Below are 23,174 nucleotides of genomic sequence, written 5' to 3' on the forward strand. Positions count from 1 at the left end.
CTTTTAGGCGTCCTCAACCGTTGAGAAATTTTATCGATGTGATATTCGTATGTATATCCAAGCACCTTTAGAGAGAACACTTCAGGTGACAAGAATCTGTAGTCATGAGAAACGTAGTTCCCCTCAGCGATGTGTGTAAACAGGTACTTGTTACGTTAAATGGAACAAAGAATGTTATTTTCATTGATGATTTAAATAAACATCATAATTCGTAAAACCAAATGACAACTTTTATTAATGAACTTACTTCATCCAAATTAAATTGTGCATAGCATCTAACTCGTCAAGGTCGAGAAACTGACACAGTGATTCCCTATCCATCATAACAACTGTACCTTCGCTCACAACATCCTCTTCGATCTCAATAATGAGTACATCCTCGGTAGCTCCCTTCCTTTCAGCCAGCTGGTGCAAAGCTATGAGCGTTGGAATATTCAATTTTTGCTTATAATCATCGCTCTGATATTTAGCTTTAAGAGGAATATCAGGGTTGTGTGCAGCAAAATTAGATGGCTTATAATATACGTCGTCTGATTTAAGCTCGGTCTACAATTTAGAAAAAAAAAATATATACATTACACGAGACGTCATATATAATTTAAATAACAAAATAAAAAAAACTCACAATCTATTTTTCAAATTATTACTACCTCTTGAATTTTGGGTGGAGAGGCAGTCGAATCAGTGACTTTGGGTGTTGACGTAGTAGTCCTAATTTCAGCCATAATAGCTTCGTGTAATTCCTGCAAATGTAAAAATTAAAATACTTACTATATGTTAGATAAGGTTACCCTAATAAATTTAAAGGCGATCATTATATAAAATGCGTTAGCTTTAGCATAACTACCCCGGAGATGTCAACATTAATGAATGCATCAGGCCATTGCACAATAGAACCCACAACATCTTGCAAACACCAATAATCACTAAGTGATACTATTAAAGTACCATACTTCTCCAGATACAAGTGGGCCACTTCCACTTTCCTCCAATTCTGACGGAGGGCAATGCCTTGAACCTCAACTTCTTGAATCTGGTCGTAATAGAACGCGGATCCCCTAGCAACAAAAATTTTGCTTGATGGTACTATAGGGGCATTGTACTAAAGAACACAAGGCTTCTTGCAAACGCCCTTCACATTTTTAATTAATTAGTATATATACATGCACTACTTTAATTAATAAATTTAATTAACTAGTATATATACATCAATTATAAACTAGTCGTAGTAGCTAATACCTCGTCAAAAGCCGGATTTGGAGATGATAAAACATGTCATCATCAACTACCTCCACCTCCTCTCTCACGGCCTTCATAGCTTCCTCTTCAACTACCCGATCTTGATCCTTTGACATGTCTTTGGCTCCCACCTCATTCTCCTTTGCCATGTCATCCTCAGTTCGCATGCCCGCTTTTTCCTTTTCCTCCTCTTCTTCCTTATGACTTGACGAACCATAACCAAATCTTCTTTAGATGGCTTATCCCCCGTTTCCACCATTCTGAGTATCAACCTGGCCATTGTTAGTAGGTGTGTAGTATAAATTAATATGATGACATTATTCCTTTAACCTTAGCTAAGTCCAACCTGGTGTATGATTCATCAAGTGCGTCTCAAAAGCACCACCATTAAGGCTATGAATCATACAACGCCATAGGAATAGAAGCTTTTAGACCTAGTCAAGTCTCACTCTTGACCTAAGGACTTAAGCCCCATTCCCCTCAACGTATCAAAGACTAGTCTCCTAGCTAGCCCTTTAGTAAAGGGATCAGCAAGATTGTTTTCGGACTTCACATAGTCCAAAGCAATCACTCCGTTGTCTTGGAGTTATCTAACTGCAGCGTGCCTTATTCGAATGTGTCTCTTCTTTGAATTGTAGACACTATTCTTTGCAACACCAATAGCAGCCTGCGACTCACAGTGCAGGGAGACCAGTGTTAGCCGTCCGCCCCACACTGTTATATCAGCTAAAAGGTTTTTCAACCATTCAGCCTCTTGTCCTGCCAACTCAAGAGCTATGAACTCAGATTCCATGGTAGAGCGTGCAATACAAGTCTGTTTAGAAGACTTCCATGATATAGCACCTCCACCCATGGTAAAGACATAACCACTAGTAGAACAGATCTCATCGTTACCTGCAACCCAGTTCGCATCACAATATCCCTCTAACACAGCAGGAAATTTACTATAATGCAAACATAAGTCAACTGTTCCTTTTAGGTATTTTAGTAAACGATGAAGAGCATTCCAGTGTTCATTGCTAGGGTTATGTGTATAACGACTCAGTCTACTAACTGTATAAGCAATATCTGGTCGAGTACAGTTCATTAAAAACATCACACTACCTAGGATTTTAGCATACTCTTCTTGGGAAACACTCTTGCCCAAGTTTTTACACAATGCTACACTAGGATCATAGGGTGTTCTAGCAGGCACATCATCAAAGCAGTTAAACTTTCTCAACACTTTTTCAACATAATGAGATTGACTTAGACAGATTCCATTGGGGTTTCGGATGACCTTAACTCCTAGGATAACATCAGCTTCTCCTAAGTCCTTCATCTCAAAATGTGATGACAAAAATTCTTTGGTTCTAATTATCACCTCTAAATTATTACCAAGTATTAACATGTCATCAACATAAAGGCATATAAGCACACAATCAGATTCTATTACTTTTGAATAAACACATGAATCAGAATTGTTAACCACATAGCCATTACTTATCAAAGTGTTGTTAAATTTCTCATACCACTGTTTAGGTGCTTGTTTCAGTCCATAGAGTGACTTGTTCAGTTTACACACTTTACTCTCTTGACCCTCAATCACAAAACCTTCAGGTTGAGACATATAGATCTCTTCCCTTAGTTCACCATTCAAAAGGCGCTTTTAACATCCATCTGATGTATAATAAGGTTATGAATAGCAGCTAAGGCGACAAGAGTCCTAATAGTCGAAATTTTGGTCACAGGAGAGTAAGTATCAAAATAATCAATACCCTTCTTTTGTGTAAAGCCTCTAACTACAAGTCTAGCTTTGAACCTCTCTATTGTACCGTCAGGTCTCATTTTCTTTTTAAAGATCCATTTACTTGTAATGGGTTTACTACCTTTAGGTAAATCAGTCAACTCCCAAGTCTGATTTGACACAATAGAGTCAAGTTCACTTTAATAGCATCTTTCCAAAAATTAGCATCAATGGATTTCATTGCCTCACTATAGGTTTTTGGGTCATCTTCTATTAAAAAAGCTGAAACAAACTCATCACTAGCACAAACAAGTGTATCCAAGTTCGACAAATAGTTGTATCATAATCATCACCAAAGTTCTTTGGGCATCTAGGTCTTTTACTTCTTCTAGGTTCAACAGTAACATCAATAGAAGTGCTAGTACTAGCATGTGAAGACAAATCAGAAGATGCAACAGATAAACTAGGAGATGGTACAACAGTTTTCTGAAAAGGAAAAACATGCTCAAAAAAATCGGCATCTCTAGCCTCAGATATAGAAGGGTCACTCAAAGACATAAATCTATAAGCAGAGCTATTTTGAGCATAACCTATAAACACACAATCATAGGTCTTAGGTCCAACGGTAGGTCTCCTAAAATCAGGTAAACCCACTTTAGCTAAACACCCCCATACCCTAAGGAAGCTCAGGTTAGGAGGATAACCCTTCCAAATCTCGTAGGGTGTCTTGTCAAGTTTCTTATGAGGTACACGGTTAAGAATGTGACAAGCTGAAAGAATTGCTTCCCCCCACATATCGTCAGATAGGCCAGAACTTAAAAGCATAGCATTCATCATTTCTTTTAAGGTTCTATTTTTACGTTCAGCTACACCATTGGATTGGGGTAAATAAGGTGGACTAGTCTCATGTATTAAACCGTTTGCAGCACAAAAGTCAGCTAGATTGCTGGATTTATACTCACCACCTCTATCAGACCTTACCCTTTTAATTTTTCTGTCAAGTTGATTCTCAACTTCATTCTTAAAGTTTATAAAAGATTGTTTTTCTTCATCTTTAGTCTTAAGCAAATAGACACGGGTGTATCTAGAACAGTCATCTATAAACGTAACATAATAATTTTTGCCACCTCTACTTGCAACATTTTTGAAGTCAGCTAGGTCGGTGTGGATTAACTCAAGAAGACTCGTGTTCCTAGTAGTCACAAGTTTACTAGGCTTCTTTGTAAACTTAGCCTCAACACAGCTAGCACATTTAGAGAATTCTTGACTCGTCATACTCGGAATTAAACTCATTGTTCTAAGTTTTTTAATGTAATCCACATTCACATGACCTAACCTACCATGCCAAACATCAATAGACTCAGCGATATAAGCAGAAGAAGATGCAATATTATTAATAGCAGAATCAGAGTTCAATACAAAAAGACCCCTAGAAAGATAACCCTTGCCCACAAATTCCCCATTACGCGACATTACCACCTTGTCGGCCTCAAAAACAAGTTTCAAACCAGCTTTGTTTAACAAGGCACCAGAGACAAGGTTTTGACGCAATGAGGGTACAAATAAAACATTACTGAGAGCAAGTGTTTTCCCCGAGGTGAGTTTGAGAAAGATCTTGCCTTTGCCTGTGATCTTTGCAGATGAAGAATTACCCATGTAGACGCATTCCCCATCAAAGAACTTCCTCGAACTCGGCAAATAAACCCCTATCAAGACAGAGGTGTCTCGAAGCTCCAGATATCAAGACCCATTCAAAGAACATTACCCACCATATTAGCTTCCACAACCACAAATTTGCAATAACATCATCATCCACAAAGAACATTGGCCTCAGCAGATTTCTTCTCAGAGCATTGGTAGGCTTTGTGCCCAGGTTTTCCGCAAACATAGCAGACAATAGGACCCTTAGAAGCTTTCTGAATCTTAGGAACCGGTTTGGTATGCTTCCCTGGACCATTCTTCTTAGCAGGACCCTAATTCTTACCCTGACCAACCTTGGCCTTACCCTTACCCTTATATTTCTCAGCATAAGACGGACCACCAGACTCAACCAGATTAGCTTTAACAGCAGCAACAGTAGGAGTAATCACAGATTGACTAGCAGGAAGGTCTTTAAGGCGATTAGCCTCCTCGGTCCTCATATGTCCTATAAGTTCCTTAAGGGACATGTCTTTCTTTTTATGCTTAAGTTGGTTTCGGTAATCAGACCAGGAGGGAGGGAATTTCTCTAGCAGAACATTAGCTACGAAAATATCATCAAGTTTCATGCCTTCATTCACAACATCAGCACATAAGTTTTCATAGACATGGACTTGATCCATGATAGGTTTCTCGTCAGCCATTTGAAATCCCAGCCATTTTTCCACAACATACTTCTTTTTCCCCGCATCATCAGCCCCATACTTAGTTTCTAAAGCCTCCCAAATAAACTTAGCCGACTTATTCACAGCAAATAAATCGAACAAGGTGTTTGTCATATTATTCAGAATGTGACACCTAGCAGTTTTGTTGTCCTTTATAAATTTTGCAATATCCTCTTCATTGGACTTAACATCTTTAGAGGGAGGAGGGGTTTTCTCAGCATCAGTAGGAGTGATAGGCTTAGGCGGGTCACTAAATAAAACGTAATCAATTTCTAGCTGCTCGAAATACATCAATAATTTCTGGGACCAACGCTTATAATTGTGACCGTCTAATGACTCCAGTTTCGACATATCAGGAACAATTTTCGACATAACAGACATAGTTACAGCAACTAAATAGTTTTCAAATTGTTATTCGAAACAATGCAGAAACAGAAGAAGAATTGAAATACCAGACGAAGATGAATAATAAGCGATCAGAAGTAAACCCGAATGTAGTGTCGTGGTAGAAGCCACTGCCTTGAAAACTATTTCTCTGGTTCGACCGTGGTGGCGATCAGCTAGTGCCGGTAGTTCCCCAAGGTTAACACTACAGTCTCCACGTAGTTCCGCCCACTCGGAACTGTGAGACTTGGAACGATAAAATCAGCAATACCCAGAAATTATGAGAGAGCAGAGAAGAGAAGAGAGTTTGATTTTTGTTGTGTTTTGATAGAGAGGTCAGGCTCTTATTTATAGCCAAAACCAGAAGCAACAGAAGCAGTTTTGTTTAGTAAAACCCTCCTGTTGACAGTCAGTTGGACTGACCCACAAGAACACAGTCCAAAACAAAACTCGGATGCGGCCCAAAAAGATAGGCACAGCCCGCCGCGGGCGATTGCCAAATCCCAAACCCCGAATCCGGATCCGGGCCGGGCCCGGGCGCGTGAGCTGAATTAAGCACCTCGCAAGGCTTCCACAAAAGCCTCCCTTGACCCACTAGTGATAGTGTAAGGCAAGATGAGATATATAAACACATACATCTTTCTTTTCCTCACCAATGTGGGACAAGATGGAAAAATGACTTTGCTAAATAAAGCCCCTATTTCCAACATTATCCACTCCATGGGATGTTTTTTTTTTTTTTTTTTGGTACGTCCACTCCATGGGATGTAGCAGTAAACAATACACAATATTGATAATTTAAAGCCAATTGATTAGAGAGATCAATAACTAATTTAAAGCCAATTGATTTAATTTCTGAGTGATACAAATGTAAAGTTACTACTAGAACAAAATGATTCATCTAATATTTGTGGCCCGAATCTAACAGTGATCGATTATCGAAGCTTCGATCACATCTAACGTTAATATTTGGCAAATAATTTTGTCAATAAATAACTTTGTTTACCTTTCTACCCCTTGAAATTTGTATTAATTATATTAAATGAACTTTTTAATTAGTAATTTAAATTATTATTTTATTTGGGTGGCACTGAGACTTATGACATCCGGTGGCGTCATATCATCACCCAAATATATAAGACTAATCAAGTTCGGCTTTTGTTATGATTCTTGGTTCCGTAATCAAATTAGAAACTCCCTCCGTGCTGGTCATTTATTTGCCTTTGGTTTTGGCACAAAGACCAAGGAAAGGAAAGGAGCCAATTATTAGATGATAAGTGGATTAAATTGAGTGTGGATGATTCAATTGCCCATCCAAGAAATTCCTAAAATATAAGACACCCTAAAATAAAATAGGCAAACAAATGACGAGACGGAAGAAGTATTTCATTTATTGTTCATAATAATATGATTTTTCAATTTGTGTATAAACCTATCGAGTACATCGATTTATTTAATTAAGGATCGAGCATGCATGTAGAGTATAGTACGCTCTCTATGCCATTTATCAGCAAAGATTACAATATATAATGTGGTGCATATTATTAGTTGTCAAGTCTGGATATCTTCCTTGAGTGTTTCCCCATTTAAGCCCTGCATGAATACAAGAACGCTGGTTAATTTAAATACAATTTTAACCAAACACCAAATTCAAATCAAAATAAAATGGAAAATGAGATGGTGTTATCTCATTTTCCATTTGGTTTATCGCGTTAATATGTTTTGCTTATGGTCCTAAAAAAAAAAGCAAAAACTCTCATATGAAACAGTCTCATGATAATGCTATTGTGAGACTTACATGAGACCATCTTCTAAAAGACTTGCTTGGTCGACATGTGATCGGTGGCCGCCACATACACTTGACAACTACGGAGTAAGTAATTATTTACCTAAAAACCCCCACTAAAATAACTTTCACCAATTACTACTTTCCATTTTCTTCCATAATAAGGGCGTTAAGATCTTTCATTGTATGGTTTTACAATATGATATTGTAAAACCGTTAGCCGGACTACAAAGGCCAACCTAGTTACTTAATTATATATTTAGGGAATAGGAGGGAGAGACTTACGGGGTGTAGTTGATGTTAATCCTACCGGCGTTAGGGTCAGCAATGGCGGAAAAGGCTTGTTGGGAAAGATCGAAGCCATTAGCTGAGCAACCGGGACAAAGATCGACAACCTTGACAGTAACACTACCGCCACGACAAGGCATGGGAACTCCTTGGTTGGTGCCACTGACGCAAGTCACGGTGTACATACTCCCGCAAGCTGCCTTGTTTTGAAATATATCCGCACTTACGGCTGCTATATTCGTACCCATGTCTTGGAACCCATAGCAAGATGATGCTATACACCAAAATACAAATAAAAATTAGTAAAACTTACCGAGTTAAACTATACTTAAATATAGGTTTAAGGACCCGAACTTCAAAAGTTAATTGTTAAGGACCTCACAATCCGTTATTATCAAAATTACTCGTTTATTTTACAATTTGTTTGTGTAAGGTCGTTGCGTTAACTTACGGGTATATGTAGTGTAGTATGTGGCTTGACCAGCAGTACCAAATGCCACAGAAACACACGACGCAAAAACTACCATAATGATCAATGCACGCATAAGAGCTGCCATTTTTCCTTTGATTTTTGAGCTTTTTTTATGAATTTAATTTGTATTGTGGCAGAAGTGTAAGTTGTTACAAAATGTGAGTAAGATTATAGCATATTTATAGTAGAAAATTTTGATGGTCAATTGGATTAAGCCACCGCTTTATTTGCCTAAACTTGGTTGAAATTATGGGAGTGTTAGGCCATGACTTGAATGTTGAAAATTATAGTGAAAGAATTCTAAATAGAGTACAACTTCTAGATTATTACATCGAAGAAAATTCATGTTTATATCGCTATTTGATTTATGTAAATCTTGGACGTAACCGTTGTATTTGACAAATTAGAGACATTAATATGGGTTTGAACATAAAAGCTTGAGGGTTAAGACAATGTTAGGTCATGGATTAAAATAGGCTTTTACAAAAGGTCTTTGAAAAAATCCTAAGAGGGTTATATATATCATATCATTAATATCATAACTCGTAACGACAATATTTTGAGGAATACTGTTCGACCAAGATCTATAACATTTACGCCACGGACTCGTATGTGTAATTGTACAAGCTCATGTGCCACCTTATTACACTTTCTATTAGAAAGGGCGATGGAACATTGGAACCCTGGCCTTTTGTTTTAAGCAATGTTGTTTTGGTTTTTTGAAGGGAAAGTATGGAATAAAGATGAATTGACTAAAACTTAATATGTATGGAATTCAGAAAAATGGAGAGAGTATTAATTAGTCGAGATAAAAAGTCTCTCAGTGATGTTATATCAGATGATCAGGACATTTTCGTACGATGGAAGTATGGTGTATATTTTTGAAAATTCAATAACCAAATCTTGACGGTACGTGGCCCATTTTGTCAAAGGTCGTGCTGGTGTATAATGTTATTGTGTTGTTGACAAACTTGTTGTTGCGCCTATGTTTGAGTGTTTGAGTGTGTTGAGTCGTACTTAGTGGCGGAGGTAGTACACGGGCTATATGAACTTTAGATATTTGTTTTTGTAAGACTAATAATCAAATTTTACTTTCTCATTATTCACCTTATTACTTTCTCATTATTCACCTTATTATTAGCATACTCCACAGCATAAATGAGATTTTGCCTATGTTAGGCCTAAATTCACTAGTTTGTTAGAGTGGAGGTCTCTGAGTTATGTCATCTTAATGTTAAGTTTACTCAATAACTCGGTAATTGTTACCAGTGGATTAATTGCTTAAGAAAATACTAGTTTAGACCACACGGGATATAGAGTTTTTTATTTTTAAATAAATTATCCACTCCCTCCATACCACACCAATGGTAACATTGAGAATCTTGGCACTATTCATTGTCGTAGGGAATCTTCGATATTATTCTTAATCTATAGGACAAAATATAGTCATGTGAGATCTTGTTTGATTTATCGTTATGAATGCTATAAGAATATCAAATTTTTATAATTTTTAATAATGTGTAACGAAAGATATTCACGTTGCAAAACGTGTCTCGACAAGTGTGAAAAGTCTCAATATTACCATTGGTGTGGTATGAAGGAAGTATATAATAGTGTCAATAATTGTTCGTATTTCTTGTCATTATGTTTTGTATAATTTTAAGGAAAAAAAGTTGAAACTAAAATTGATTGAGAGGATTTAGTTATGTGTTGAAAGTTAATCTAAAGAAAATATTTTTTATTCCGTAAAACAAATTATTTCAATTTATCTCAATTCTTTTTCGTGAAAACAAAATTAGTGATTTACGGTTTTGTTTGATACGTAGTATGGGTCAAGTCCTTCTCAAATAATATCATCAATAAAATATTTAACAATTTATAATTTTTTATGAATTTTATTAATATTTAATTAAAAGATTATAGTTTAAAGTTTAGTGAAAAAGATATAATTTGATGAAAAGATATATTTTAATGAAAAGTTATAAATTAATGAAATAAATTATAATATATAAGTAGAATCCTTATTTAGTAAATGAATTTAATTGTGATTAACTTTCTTAATAAGAATATGATTTTTGGATTGAAAAATCATGAGTTCACCGATTCTTTTAGTTGATAAGGGATTACATTAAGATGGTCTCAAAGAATAGCTAATGTTCAATTGGTTGGATATTTTTTCAATCTATTATTTAGCTAAAACTTAAATCATATCATATTTTAATGAATCTTACACTTACTAATGTAAGATCATATTTTGTTAGAAGTTTGATTGGCCTTTCCCTCAAAAAAATGGGGGAGGTGTCAATTCACATGAATTTTAGAACGTAGCCATGTATATATGTTCTAATTTTGGTTCTGCCCCTGATCGTACTAGTGCGATGATACACTGACTCATGTTCCAAACTCACATGCTTTATGGAGTACTCCGATTAGCTATAACCTATAAGTTTGTAACTACGAAATTTCAGTACTTGAATTTGACGAAGAGCCAATAACATATCAGCATATTGTATTATAATTATTATACAATGAGTAACTAGTTTTTATTCGATTATTACATGTTTGTGCAAGGTACAAATTATTATACTTAAACTTGTTAGCTAAAGACCAAATAGATTTTGTATCTATTGCTTGATCGTCCCCGTATTACGTACGTCCTTATATCCTGCAATTAATAAAGTCAAATTAACAAAAATCAAAGTACATACACAACAGAAAAAATGGCTCAAAAGAGTGAAATCTCCATTAAGAGGTTTTCTCTAGATTAACTCAATGCAAAGAAAAAAAAATACTATACGGTTTTTCAAATAGTTAAATACCAGGAAGATGTGTATGAGACGACCTTATACTATTACATGCAGTGGTTGATTGAAAGATTTCATATGTACTATCTACTCATAAAATTCGCGTCAAAATCAATTTTTCATCCTTTAAGTCATACCGAGTAATTACTTCATTCCCGCTATAAATGTATAATTACGATCTAGAATCTAAACAATTTTAAAGCTCTGTATTTAACATTTATTTGAGAGAACGGGGAATAAACTACTTTTTGAGATACGTAATTTTTGTCGTTGTAACGTGTAGATTTATTAATCAATTTAACAACATGATCGATAATATGATACTCCATATATTACAAAATACTCCATATTTGAGTTTTGTATGAGATGAATATACGTAGTCGAAACTTACTGAACGTAATCAATTTTAATGACACCAGCAACGGGATTAGCAATTGTAGAAAATGCTTCTCTTGAGAGATCAATAGAACCTCCACAATTAGGACATTGGTCTACAATTTTCACGGTTACGATCTTTCCTTCGTTGCATGGATGCGGGAATGGGTTAGTTGGCCCCGTGCATGTCACGTTGAACATTTTTCCACATATTTTTCCTCCGTTCCACAATTGGTCACCCGCCGCCGCGATCATTGTACCTTCCGGCTTGTTTCCGTAGCATGCCGATGCTATATTCAACAAATGAAATCAAAATCATAGAATGTCTAAAGTAGAGAAACAAATTAAATTTGATACCTTTAATTTTAGTTTTGTGTAAGACTGTTATTAACCCGATTAGAGTAAATTGATAAATGTGACACATTTATAGAGAGCGATCTATTTTTATAAATTTTTATCAAAGATAATCAATAAAGATACGTAATGAAAAAAATCAAGTTTTTGTTTCATGAAAGATAATTGAAATTCGTCTTTTATTTTATTGTGAATTTATTTTCTTACGTGTAGCACGTTTTAAAATTCATGCGATTAGGATGACATCATTGACATGCGAACAGGTCATGACTCATGAGCATATCACGTATACTTACGAACATAGGAAGTGTAGAAGGTGGCAGTTCCTGGTGTCGCAACCGCAGTCGAAATTAGAGAACCAATTGTTGCCACCAACACAATCAAAAGAGTCATCTTATACGACATTGTCTTTGCCTTAGTTCTACTTGTGTCCTGATCCCTCTTCTAAATGGACTAGTAAGTTTATTAATTGTGTTATTTGGTATATGTACTTATGTATGCTCTATTTCTTGAATGAGTTTAAATAGTAAAACTAAGGCAGTAACGTAAGGGTTTTTTTTTTTTTTTTTTTTTTTTTGCGATACTATATATCTAGTGTTAAATGGGGTACAAGGATTACGGATAGTACATTACAGGGGTGCGGACATTCGAACCTGAAACCTATTGTTCGGGACATATTTTTTGTAAAAAATTAAAACTAACTTGAAAGAAGATCAAAACTAAATAATTAACATTTTTCTTTTGAACTTCATTAACAAATTGGTCCCTAACATGAGCTATTAGTTTTAGGTTAATTCAACAAATTAGTTTTAGGTTATTAGTAGTTCAATTATGAAAATTGGTCAGATAATAAAAGCTAAACGATGATATGTATATTATCGATATGGGATGGCTCAACTGGTTAAACCGAATCATATTAACTTATCAGTCATAGATTTAGTCATTACATAGGCATCCGATTTAAAAAGTATCAGTTACGAACTTTCTCATTATTCGGGAAAAGAAAAAAAGAGTTGGTATAAGGCTCTATCCTTTTTCGTGAAACGAGCTGAACTTAACTAAATTGAATGGAGTTGAATTGAACTGAATGCAGCGGAAGTAATAACTAATTTCTTGACGAGACAAGTTAAACGGAACTGAGTGAAACTGAACAAAACTAAAATAAATATACCTGAACTGAAATGCTAAAAACAACATAGCCTAAATGAAAAAAATCCAATGGGAAAAGAAACTGAACAAATTTTGTATTTATTCCTTTAATGAAGTCCAACAAAATCATATTTGATCAAGGCCGTAAATATGGGTGACGACTACGCGGCACTTGGGAGAATACTTCTCTTCTAAAGGCCGGCAAAACCATGGGCTTAAATTAGTATGTTAGAGGCCAAATCATACCAAATTCGAGTTGTTATTCGTAGTCATTAACAATTTTAATGAACTATTTAGAATATACCCTTTTCATCCCAAACACTTCAAATCTTCAATTAAACAAAATCGATAAATTATGTAAACGATAAATCGAAACCAGCAAGTAAGATTGAATTACTAACAACTTAATCGAATCAACGAATTACTAATCGAACTAAACTAATCAAAACTAACAACTAAGATTGAGCTACCAACAATTTAATGAAACAACGAATTATTAACTGAATTAAAATAATTGAAACTAAAATGAGCTAGTAATAACTTAATCAAAACAACGATTTACTAATCAAATTATACTAATTGGAACAATGTTAAGCTAATTGAATTGCTTGCAAAAATGGGGTCGGGCATGGACTGCCCACGTCCCGTCCTGGATCGCGATGTGGGAGATCCACATCCAAACCTAGGTGGGATGTGGGAGTTCCATGTGAGTTGCACGTTCAAACCTAGGCTTAAACGTGGAACTCTTATGTCTCAACTTAATTTTGTTTATGCGAATTCCATGTACAAACCTAGGTCATTATTTTATTAATAAAATCATTATTTTAAAAAACTATACATTATACAAACTTTTAATCTGATACTTGATGGTTCATAATAATTAAATACGATGTCACTTCATTTACTAATCTCTCTCTCAATGACTATTATATTGTATATCCCATTTTTACCGACTAACCATTTTATTTTCTACTAAATTTACAACCACCTAATCGGTTTAGAGTTAAATGCAAACCTTTGAGAAGTTATAGACCACCAAGAAAATAAAAATGGAGAAACTCCTTATGGCGGTTAAACAAGGGCCCTATTTGGTAATCAGCAGATTGATATTAGCAGAAGCAGATTAGTCAAGCAGATTATAAATGACAGATTGGATTAATAGGTTTGACTAGTATATTTCAATTAGCAGATTTAGTAGAAGTGTTTGGTAATTAGCAGATTTTGGTTAATAGATTGTTGTATCTATGTGTAGATTGTTGACAGATTCATAGTTCACAATCTACTAATGTGAATATGCTGGGTAGAGCAGCATATTGGAAAACAGTAGATTGAGTTCCAATCTACTCTTTCAATATGCCATTTACCAAATACTCAAAATAGTAGATTGATGAGTCAAACATGTTAAAAGTTTTGAATATGCTGAAAATTTCTCAATCCACCGTTTACCAAACACCCCCAAGGTTAAAATGTATCATGTCAGCGCATTCGCTATACACTTAACGACCTTTTTACAAGATACTTATCGACAACCAATTAAACGGTTAAGAGAGAAAAAAAAAAGTACTTTAAATATTATTTCCTATTTTTACTTTAATTTTGATAGTAATTGATTATTTATTTTTAACCTAAATAATATTGTCCTTTTAAAATAGTCATTTCAAGTAGGGATGTTAATCTCACCCGCACGCGCTAAATATCCATCCACCCGATTTAAATGGACGGACGAAAATCTGAAATAAATGGATGATGGATGAAGTTAAATCCAACCCGTCATCCATCCGCCACCCGATATTCTTCCTTTTTTGAAAAAAAATACGGAGTATATATTTATAAAAAACTTTAGCTACCCAATACTAAGCTACTTACTTTTTATATGTTCAAGCAAACATTAAGTTACGAGATTTTTAAAGCACTTAGTCTAATACTAATTTACTTTACATATTTTTGGTTGAAATAAAATTTAATACTTTTTTAGGCTTATAAACATAATTAAATCATCACCCATTTATCACTCGATCCACCCGTTTCATCCGCGGATGATGGATGGACGGGTGATGGATGATAAGTTTTGCGGATGATGGATGGGTTGGATGAGGTTTTTAATGTGATGGATGGATGCGGGTGAAGTTTCACCCGACCTGAACCCGATTCATTGACATATCTAATTTCAAGTCTTTTTTGTTCAATTAGAGTGATGTGTTGTGTTCGGCTAGTTTCGAGCAGGTCATTTCGGGTCGGGTCAGTTTTGGGTGAACAAAGCTCGGTTTCATGTTTGGGCCGGATTGGGTCGTTTCAGGTTTCAGGTCACATCCGAGGATCGTGCTTCAGGTCAATTTCGAGTCTCGGATCAACCTTTTTAGATCGGTCAATCATATAGGGTTGGTTTTGCGAGGTCCATAATCGCTCACTCAGCAAGATACTTATCGACAGCCAACTAAACGATAATCAGTCGCAACCTAGCAAAAGCCCAAAATATTACCTGATCTGATCCGACCCGAATTAGCCATACGCAGCCAACCTCTACCTCCACAGACCGCCCAAAACAACCTCTAATACATCGCAACATATAACCATTCCAAACACTGCAAACAATCGCGTTGTCTTCCTTCAAATAATCCCACGAATCACTCGCCTATCTCTTCTTTTCATTTGGGTCCCCATCCCAAATTCGCACAAATTAAAATTCCCCTTCATATTCCAATCCTTCCCTAATTATTTATTTTCAATAATTTCCTCCATTTTTCATCCAAAAATGCCGAGAAACAATCGCCACCGTCAAGATGTCTCCACAATCAACAATCGCAACCGTCAATTACCACCGGAAAACACCCAAAAACCAAACCCTAAATTCCTTTCCCTTCTCTTACAAGCCCTAATTATGGCATTCGTAATTTCCCTCTTTTTCATCTTCGTCGGTGTCGCCGCAATCATATTCCTTCACTTATGCATCGCCGGCGGCGCGCTTCACCGTCGACGAAATCGACGGCGACCCATTTCAGGTGACGGGGAAATACCATCTGGGTTGTCGGCCGATTCGCTAAAGGCGATACCAATTGAGAGATTGAATGTTTCGGAGATATGCGCAATTTGTTTGGAAAATGTTGAAAAGGGGGAATTTGTTAGGGTTTTATCGGGTTGTAATCATGTGTTTCATTTGGATTGTGTTGATAAATGGCTTATGAAGGTGCCCGCTTGTCCTACTTGTCGGAGCTCCGTTAGTGTTTCGGGTCGTGATATTGTGGAGGAGGTTGATCGTTCGGGTGGGTTTGATTGGGAGCGGTTGTGGGGGGCTTGTGGGTAGGATAGGATAGGGTAAGGGGTTTAGTGTAATGTGAATTTCATGTAATTTTACGGGTTTTATTTTTGCGTCAGCGTCAACAACATTACCCCGGTGCCACAAAGCGTGGGTTAGAGTCTAAGAGGGGTTTTGGGTTTAGGTTTATGCATCCTTTATATATACTCTATGTTAAGATGTTTTGTAGTTTCAAGTAAATTATGCATTTTATTTTGATATTAATGAAATGATTAGTCTTCTTGTATTAATCTTTGTTATTCATATGTTTATAGAATTATAGTAGCTGCTACTGCTATGAATTGCTATGCAATTAGTTTAGCTTTATATTGCTCCTTCATTGAAAACTTTAGTTCTTGATGAATTTGTATGACTTATTGATGTTTTTATGATCATATTTATGCATTGATCAATGTTGGATTGTCCTTTTCTTTTTGTTCTATTATATTCCTTGTTCTTAGGTTAGTTTATATTAACCTTTCCCTTTTCCTAGTAGGAGTACTTGGGACGGAGGTATAAAAAAGAAAGCTTACATCTTATGCATGTGAATCAGTAATAGTAAGGGTTTGCTTGGGACGGAGAAAATAATTATTCGAGAAATAGAGCTCAATATAACTATATAAGGGGAAATCGGAGGAGATTGGCGGTAGATGGTGATAGTGGAAGGTGGAAGAGAAGGAGAGGGATGAACTATTATCTCCTTATGGGGGAGGTGAGTAACGACACCATCCTCGAAAGAGTAATTATTACCCTCGGACCCTCATTTTCACCTTCCATCATCATCACTCTTCTCCATTTTCTAGTTCATTTGAGTTCTATTCCCCAAGTACTTGTAATTTTACTCGCATCCTAAGCAAACCCTAAATGAGGATGATATTCCCTTGTTGATATATGATGTCCAACTTTGTTTGCTTCCTAGTTATGCCTCTTGACTGAAAGCTTGCCTCTTGAGAAAGGTTGAGCTGAGGCAAATTACCCAATGCGTATATAAAACTGTAATTTGATTTCGGATCAAGTTGGGTATAAAATCTAGGTTTCAATAGTTGGTCCTGGCCTGGTGGTGCAACACTGCAATATCCTGCTTGTTCAAGCAGTTGTTTGGTGCTGGTACTTGATACTAGGAGGCAATGGAGGACCATGTACCAAGCACTACTCGAAGATATTGACGAGCATTATTTTCGTTTGCTAGTTAGCCCTGCTGCCGTGCCCTTTTGATTCAGGAGATACAATCTCAAGTTGTCTTTATAAACTTCTGAAAAATGTTCAAAAGTTTAATGTTCCATGGAAGTGTGAATATCATCGTAATGCGTGTTAATGATATCAACAGACGAAGGTTGATTATGGGATAACTGTAGTAGGTATGTAACATTGTTTGGTGAGCTTTGGTCATTGGCCTCTATTTATTTAGTGTACCTGTCTTGGTTCTTCAGTTCCAAGCTACAGATACACTCCGTCAGTTTTCCGTTGAATTTTCTTGTGAAAATGTGTGTGCATTGTTTGGATTCAAAAGCTGGAGCAAATGGGATGGAAAGGACGGCAGTGGATGAGGGAAAAGGGTGAGAATGGGAAGACAGCCTGGAGTTTTCACTCGAATCTTATAATCCGGTGAATGTTTTTGCTTTGCTGGTAAGTATGTCTCCTACTTCCTACATATGTTTGTGTTGGTGTTTTTGGTGTTTTGCCTCTCTCCTTGGGTTGTTCTTGCTTTGGCAATTGGCCGATTTTTCAGATTTGCGTTGGTTGGCCGCTGGGGTGAATTTTGTTTCAGAATGGGCAAGCGATAACATGAGCCACTTCATTGGTTTTGTTCTAGTTAATTTTGCTGTTGTAGATGATGATGTGGGTAGCAAGTCTATCAGATATTTTGAGAAATTATTCAGGCATTGGGAACATATGGAGTCGGTCCCCAACTGGATTACATTGGTGCGAGTTTTTGAGGTGTATAGGTAATGCTCTGTTTGTTGGTTATACTACACAGTTAAAGATTAAAGATTGGATTACATTGGTACGTTTGAACTTTTTTAAATAAGCAAATGTAAAGAATTGATTGGAAGGAGTAATTGGTTTAAGTATACACCAAGTAGAGAGAGATATAGGAGCCTTGAACTAAAATATGACACAATAAAGACAAGAATTGGATTCATGTTAAGCCTCAAGCATGACAACACATTAACGATAATGTTTGGAACTATTCAAGTTCGTATTGACTCGATACATATAACCCGGTCATCACCTCCGGTTTGATTATTTATAGCAACCATGCATATTTTATATACAAAGTAATCGGCAAATGGAATATATGATCATGCTGCGCACAAGACACGATCAAGTCGTCCCTATGCTTGACTTAGCAGGCGGCTAAAGGTGTTATTCCTCCCAAACACGATGCATAAAATAATCCCTACATGATTACATAAATGTTCTTTACAATGTGTAGGACGATGAGTTCTTCATAAACATTCATGCTCCATATAGTATCTCTACAAAATACACAAAACCGCATCGAAAAAATGGAGGAAAACAATGGAGTAACGAAAAGGTTACTACCCTTTATTCCTAATTGTATATCTCCATTAGTACCGATGATCCTAGACTCGTTCAAAATCATCTTCTTAGACTATCCTAAGCTCTTTTTCGTTGTCTACATTGTCGCTGCCCTTCCTACGTCTATTCTCCTCACTTCTCTATCAATTTCGGCTACCCCTCGCCACCTCAAGGCGTACTTGATGAGGCTTGAGTGGCTTAGCCGGGTGGTCCCCACGGAACAAGGAATGAAAAATGTATGGGAAACGTCTCAGGATGAGCTTAGGAAGCTCTATCATTTTAGGGTGTTACACGCAGTTCCTATTTTAGTTTTTTCACTCGTTACAGTGGTTGCAACGGTGACTATAACTTCATTGGCCTATAATAGAAAGAATGAAGTATCCTTAGAAAATAAAAAGAAATGTCCTAACCTGAGCGCAGTTTTTGCTGCGCTTAGGTCAAAGTGGGCATGGCCTTTGTTAGCTGGCGTAGCAAATTCTTTTGTATGGATAATGTGGGGTCATGTGCTCCCCATCTTAAAAATTGTTGGGCAGCCGGGAGCTGTTGTTACGATGACAGTCGCTGAGGTGGTGGTGGAGGTGTATATGATGACCGTACTCAGCCTCTCATTGGTGGTCTCGGTAGAGGAGGAGCGAGCGGGATTGGATTTAATTCGGGCCGGGTTAGGTGTAATGAAGGGAAGGAAGGTTTGTGGGTGGGTATTGTCCGGGTTGATATTGGTGGGCACGAATTGTATAGGGAGGGAAATGGAGATGGTGATGGACGGTCAGGATTCGGAGGTCAATGGGCGGTATACAAATTGGACGGTCGAGATGAGGGTCGTTTTTATGGTTGGGCTTGTGATTTTCTTAGCTTGGATAATATTGTGGAGTAATGTGGTATTTACCGTTTTTTATTGTGATTGGAGAAAAAGAAATGTGGATAGAGATACATTGGAGAAGGATTTAGATGGAGATATTGAAATTCTATGAGCTAATTAAATAGAGAATGTTAGATAAAGTAGCTGAGAAATTGAGATACGGAGTATAATTGTATAAACATATTTTCATACTAATTTAGTGAATATTTTGGTTTGATTATTCAATTACAAGTTTTAATTAAGGTTTCGAGTTGTTCAATTATATTTTGGTATAAACATATTTCCATACTATATTCTTTTAAATTTGTACTCCATTTTAATTAAGGTGCCTTTTAGTGTTCCATGGACCATGGTTAACTTATCAAATAAAAAAGTTAGATAAAGCGTGATGGGAAATCGTCAAATCGATACATACATTTAGATTTAGGTCTGTTCTTTTAAACTGAAACTATCTGAACTAAACTGAATTGAATGAAGCTGAACTCAACTGAGATGAAATTAAGTTCAAAAGAACATGGCTTAAAAATGTTTAATCTTTTCGTCTCGTTCATTTGCTTATTTCTTCTTTGGTAAAGTCTTGCTTACAAATAATCGTCTTTTCTCTCCTTTATCTTTATGACAAAAATAAACAAATAGCTTTATTCTAAGGATCAATTGTTGAAAACTACCTTATATATACACTACTTTGCATACTACTACATTTTATTCTTTTTTTTTTTTTTTTTTTTGTGAAACACTCCCTTAAAGATATGTTTTTATGTAACCAAAATGTAATTTTAGGCAAAAAAAAGTCAAAATACGGCATTGACCACCAGAGGTACGTGATTAAAATTTGTTTTCTTAAACCTAACTGATTTCCGTCTACTTTTTTCCTCCTGATTTAATTTTCCTTTCAAGTTTCTTATCGATTATAAATCTCCTACTATTTCTCTCCTCCTAGTTAACTCCACTTCTTTGCTTCTCTTATTAGTCAAATTCTTACTTTCTCAATTATACTTTCGCAATCTATTTCCGCAGGGACATGTGATTCTTCACATTCAGTGTAAGTTGAGCATTGCTTAAGCTGAACCATTTGTCACAACTACACACACAACCGTCTCCGCCTCAAGTTTAACAACCATTTGCTCCCTTTTAAATTGTCCATGTTTTATTGTATAATATTTGCGAAAGTGAAATCTGACTAATAAGAGAGATAATAAATAGAAGATAAAGAGTGAGATATTTATAATGTATAAGAAATTTGGAAGGAAAAATGAAAAGGGGGCAAAAAAGTAGACAGACTTCTGTTAGGTTTAAGAAAACAAATTTTAATCACGTGCCTCTGGCGGTAAATGCCGGATTTTGACTTTTTTTTTGCTTGAAATAGCATTTTGGTAGTGTTTAACATCAAAACATATTTTTAACGGAATGTTTTACAAAAAAAATGAATAAAAGGTAGCAGTATGCAAAACCGTGTATTTATAAGGTAGTATTCAACAATTGATCCCTATTCTTGTTGAGAATAAAGCTCCGGCCATATGAGTTACGCATGTAAGGATCCCACATTGAAGAATTAGAGAAGAGAATTTCACTTGATAAGGCAATGGGTTACTGCTTTTATTGCCTATTGATTTTTAGTGTGGAACCCTCTCGAGCATGCGTTATGGACTTTTTCTTCTCCGTTTGGGTACGACCCAAGCCCATTGTTAAATTTAACAATTCTAAAGATGTAAAATATAAACGTAGTTGCTCATTCATGTACGAGTTTTACTCATTCATGGACTTTTTTTCATTATATTTCCATTGTATGCCCTTTGCCTAGAAACAGGAAAAAAAAAAAACTCTCTAATTCTCTCCCTCACAAAATTAATCAAATTTATCAAATCCGTCAAATTATACAATTATGAATACTAATTCTCGTATGATCAAGTAATAATTCTAATTCGTAATTTTATTAATTATATTATATCAAATTAAGGAATTGATTTAGACTAATTAAATTAGGGTTTGTTTAAACCTAATTTTCGATAGAGGAAAAACTACATATCTGACCCCTGACCTCGTTGTAGGTGGTAGCATTGGGGTGGTTCCAATATGAAAACGAGGAAGTTTATTCATTACTAGAAGGATAGAGAGCGTAGGGTCACGTTATTGTATCACATTCTCGGACAAGATGTTTCGGATTTGATTATGATCAGGGAGACCTCATTTGAATGCAATTTCACTATTTCAGGGCAGAGGATAGGTACTAGACACAATTGCTGAGATTAATGAAAGGCATGATGCTGTAAAAGACATCGAAAGGAACTTGAGGGAACTACATCAAACATTTCTTGACATGACAGCTTTGGTTCAAGCCCAGGGATAACAGCGAAGCTCATGTCGGTAAAGCCAGCTTCTTTACTAGGGGCGGAACTGAACAATTACACACTGCAAGGAAACACCGGAAGAATATATGGAAGTGGATTGTCTTTGCTATCATTTTGATTCTAATCATTGTATTAATCATTGTCCTATCTTTACGCCCATGGGAAAAAAATCTGAGCCTCCTAAATCTATACAGCTTGTTGTTGAATGAGTACTGCAACAACAAACTTAGTATACAAATGAGTTATGATTTATGACCCTCTCATCTCTATCTTCACAAAGATCAGTGTTGCCTCAAGTAGAAAAATTTATAGAAATTGTCATTGAAATATGCAGAAAAATTTACAGAAATTCTCAATATTCATCGGCATTATCGTAGATGAATAATGCAAAATAACTCAGCAACAGACTGTTTCTTATATCGAACTAATGTCAGTCGACATTCATCAGAATCCCGACGCAAATTTCTGAAACCAGTCTAGTATGACTACCTCCACCCTACCATATAGCCGGGGGAGCCTTCAAAAGATTGGTGAGCAACCTTTTTGAATCTTCAGTCTACCTTATCTTGCACTTGATCTCATTTCCTGAAACTTTATAACCTTCTGCTACATTAACAGTCCCCAATACATTACGTCTTCAAATTCAAAGATGATGATCGAATAAGGAATACTCTGATTATTGGTGTTTGTTGGTGTTCCGGGTGTAATTCCAGAGCAGTTATTTGTACCACCCGTGCTTGTAGAATGACGCCTTTGGTTGAATCTCCCTTGCGGTATCCTGAAACAAGGAACGAACTGAGGGCTCGGCTTTGGGCCGAGCGAACTCACTCCGACGCTCAAGTCAGTAAACTTAAAGGATTAAGTTGTGTGTTACTTGGCTAAGTATGTATTGTAGAGAGATAAGGAAGATATTACCAGATGAATAGTGATTCTTAGGTTAAATCGTGGATCCTTTCCTCAATGAGGGTTGAGGAGTATTTATAGACTTTCGCCTTTTGTCACGTAGTGGCCAAGTGGCTAATAGGCGGAAAGACCGTTCTACCCTCGGCCGATGGACCTATGGCAGGCCGGCCGAGGGGCCTTGGATATGAGTACGCGGATATGTGCCCCGGCCGGTCGGTTGCCGGCGGAGACCCAAGAGACAGCCGATGGGCCGATCGGCTAGGGTCGTCGATATGTCGAATTGTTGTG

The 23,174-nt window shown here is 36.3% G+C and overlaps 3 protein-coding genes across 3 annotated transcripts; 1 reads left to right on the forward strand and 2 right to left on the reverse strand.

Annotated features, from left to right (window-relative positions):
* Positions 1-7,080: 7,080 nt before the first annotated feature.
* LOC141595826 (EG45-like domain containing protein) lies at positions 7,081-8,409 on the reverse strand. The gene is made up of 3 exons (XM_074415789.1): positions 8,238-8,409; positions 7,784-8,060; positions 7,081-7,305 (listed from the first exon to the last, which is right to left on the reverse strand). The coding sequence occupies exons 1-3, from the start codon at positions 8,341-8,343 to the stop codon at positions 7,299-7,301; spliced, it is 390 nt and encodes a 129-aa protein (XP_074271890.1). The 5' UTR covers positions 8,344-8,409; the 3' UTR covers positions 7,081-7,298.
* A 2,507-nt stretch (positions 8,410-10,916) lies between these two features.
* Positions 10,917-12,184, reverse strand: LOC141595659 (putative EG45-like domain containing protein 1). The gene is made up of 3 exons (XM_074415623.1): positions 12,088-12,184; positions 11,454-11,727; positions 10,917-10,923 (listed from the first exon to the last, which is right to left on the reverse strand). The coding sequence occupies exons 1-3, from the start codon at positions 12,182-12,184 to the stop codon at positions 10,917-10,919; spliced, it is 378 nt and encodes a 125-aa protein (XP_074271724.1).
* Positions 12,185-18,742: 6,558 nt separating this feature from the next.
* On the forward strand, positions 18,743-19,747 carry LOC141595660 (uncharacterized). The gene has a single exon (XM_074415624.1). The coding sequence runs from the start codon at positions 18,743-18,745 to the stop codon at positions 19,745-19,747; it is 1,005 nt and encodes a 334-aa protein (XP_074271725.1).
* The last annotated feature ends 3,427 nt before the right edge of the window (positions 19,748-23,174 follow it).

Source organism: Silene latifolia, chromosome 8, assembly GCF_048544455.1.
Source record: "Silene latifolia isolate original U9 population chromosome 8, ASM4854445v1, whole genome shotgun sequence".
NCBI lineage: Eukaryota > Viridiplantae > Streptophyta > Magnoliopsida > Caryophyllales > Caryophyllaceae > Silene > Silene latifolia.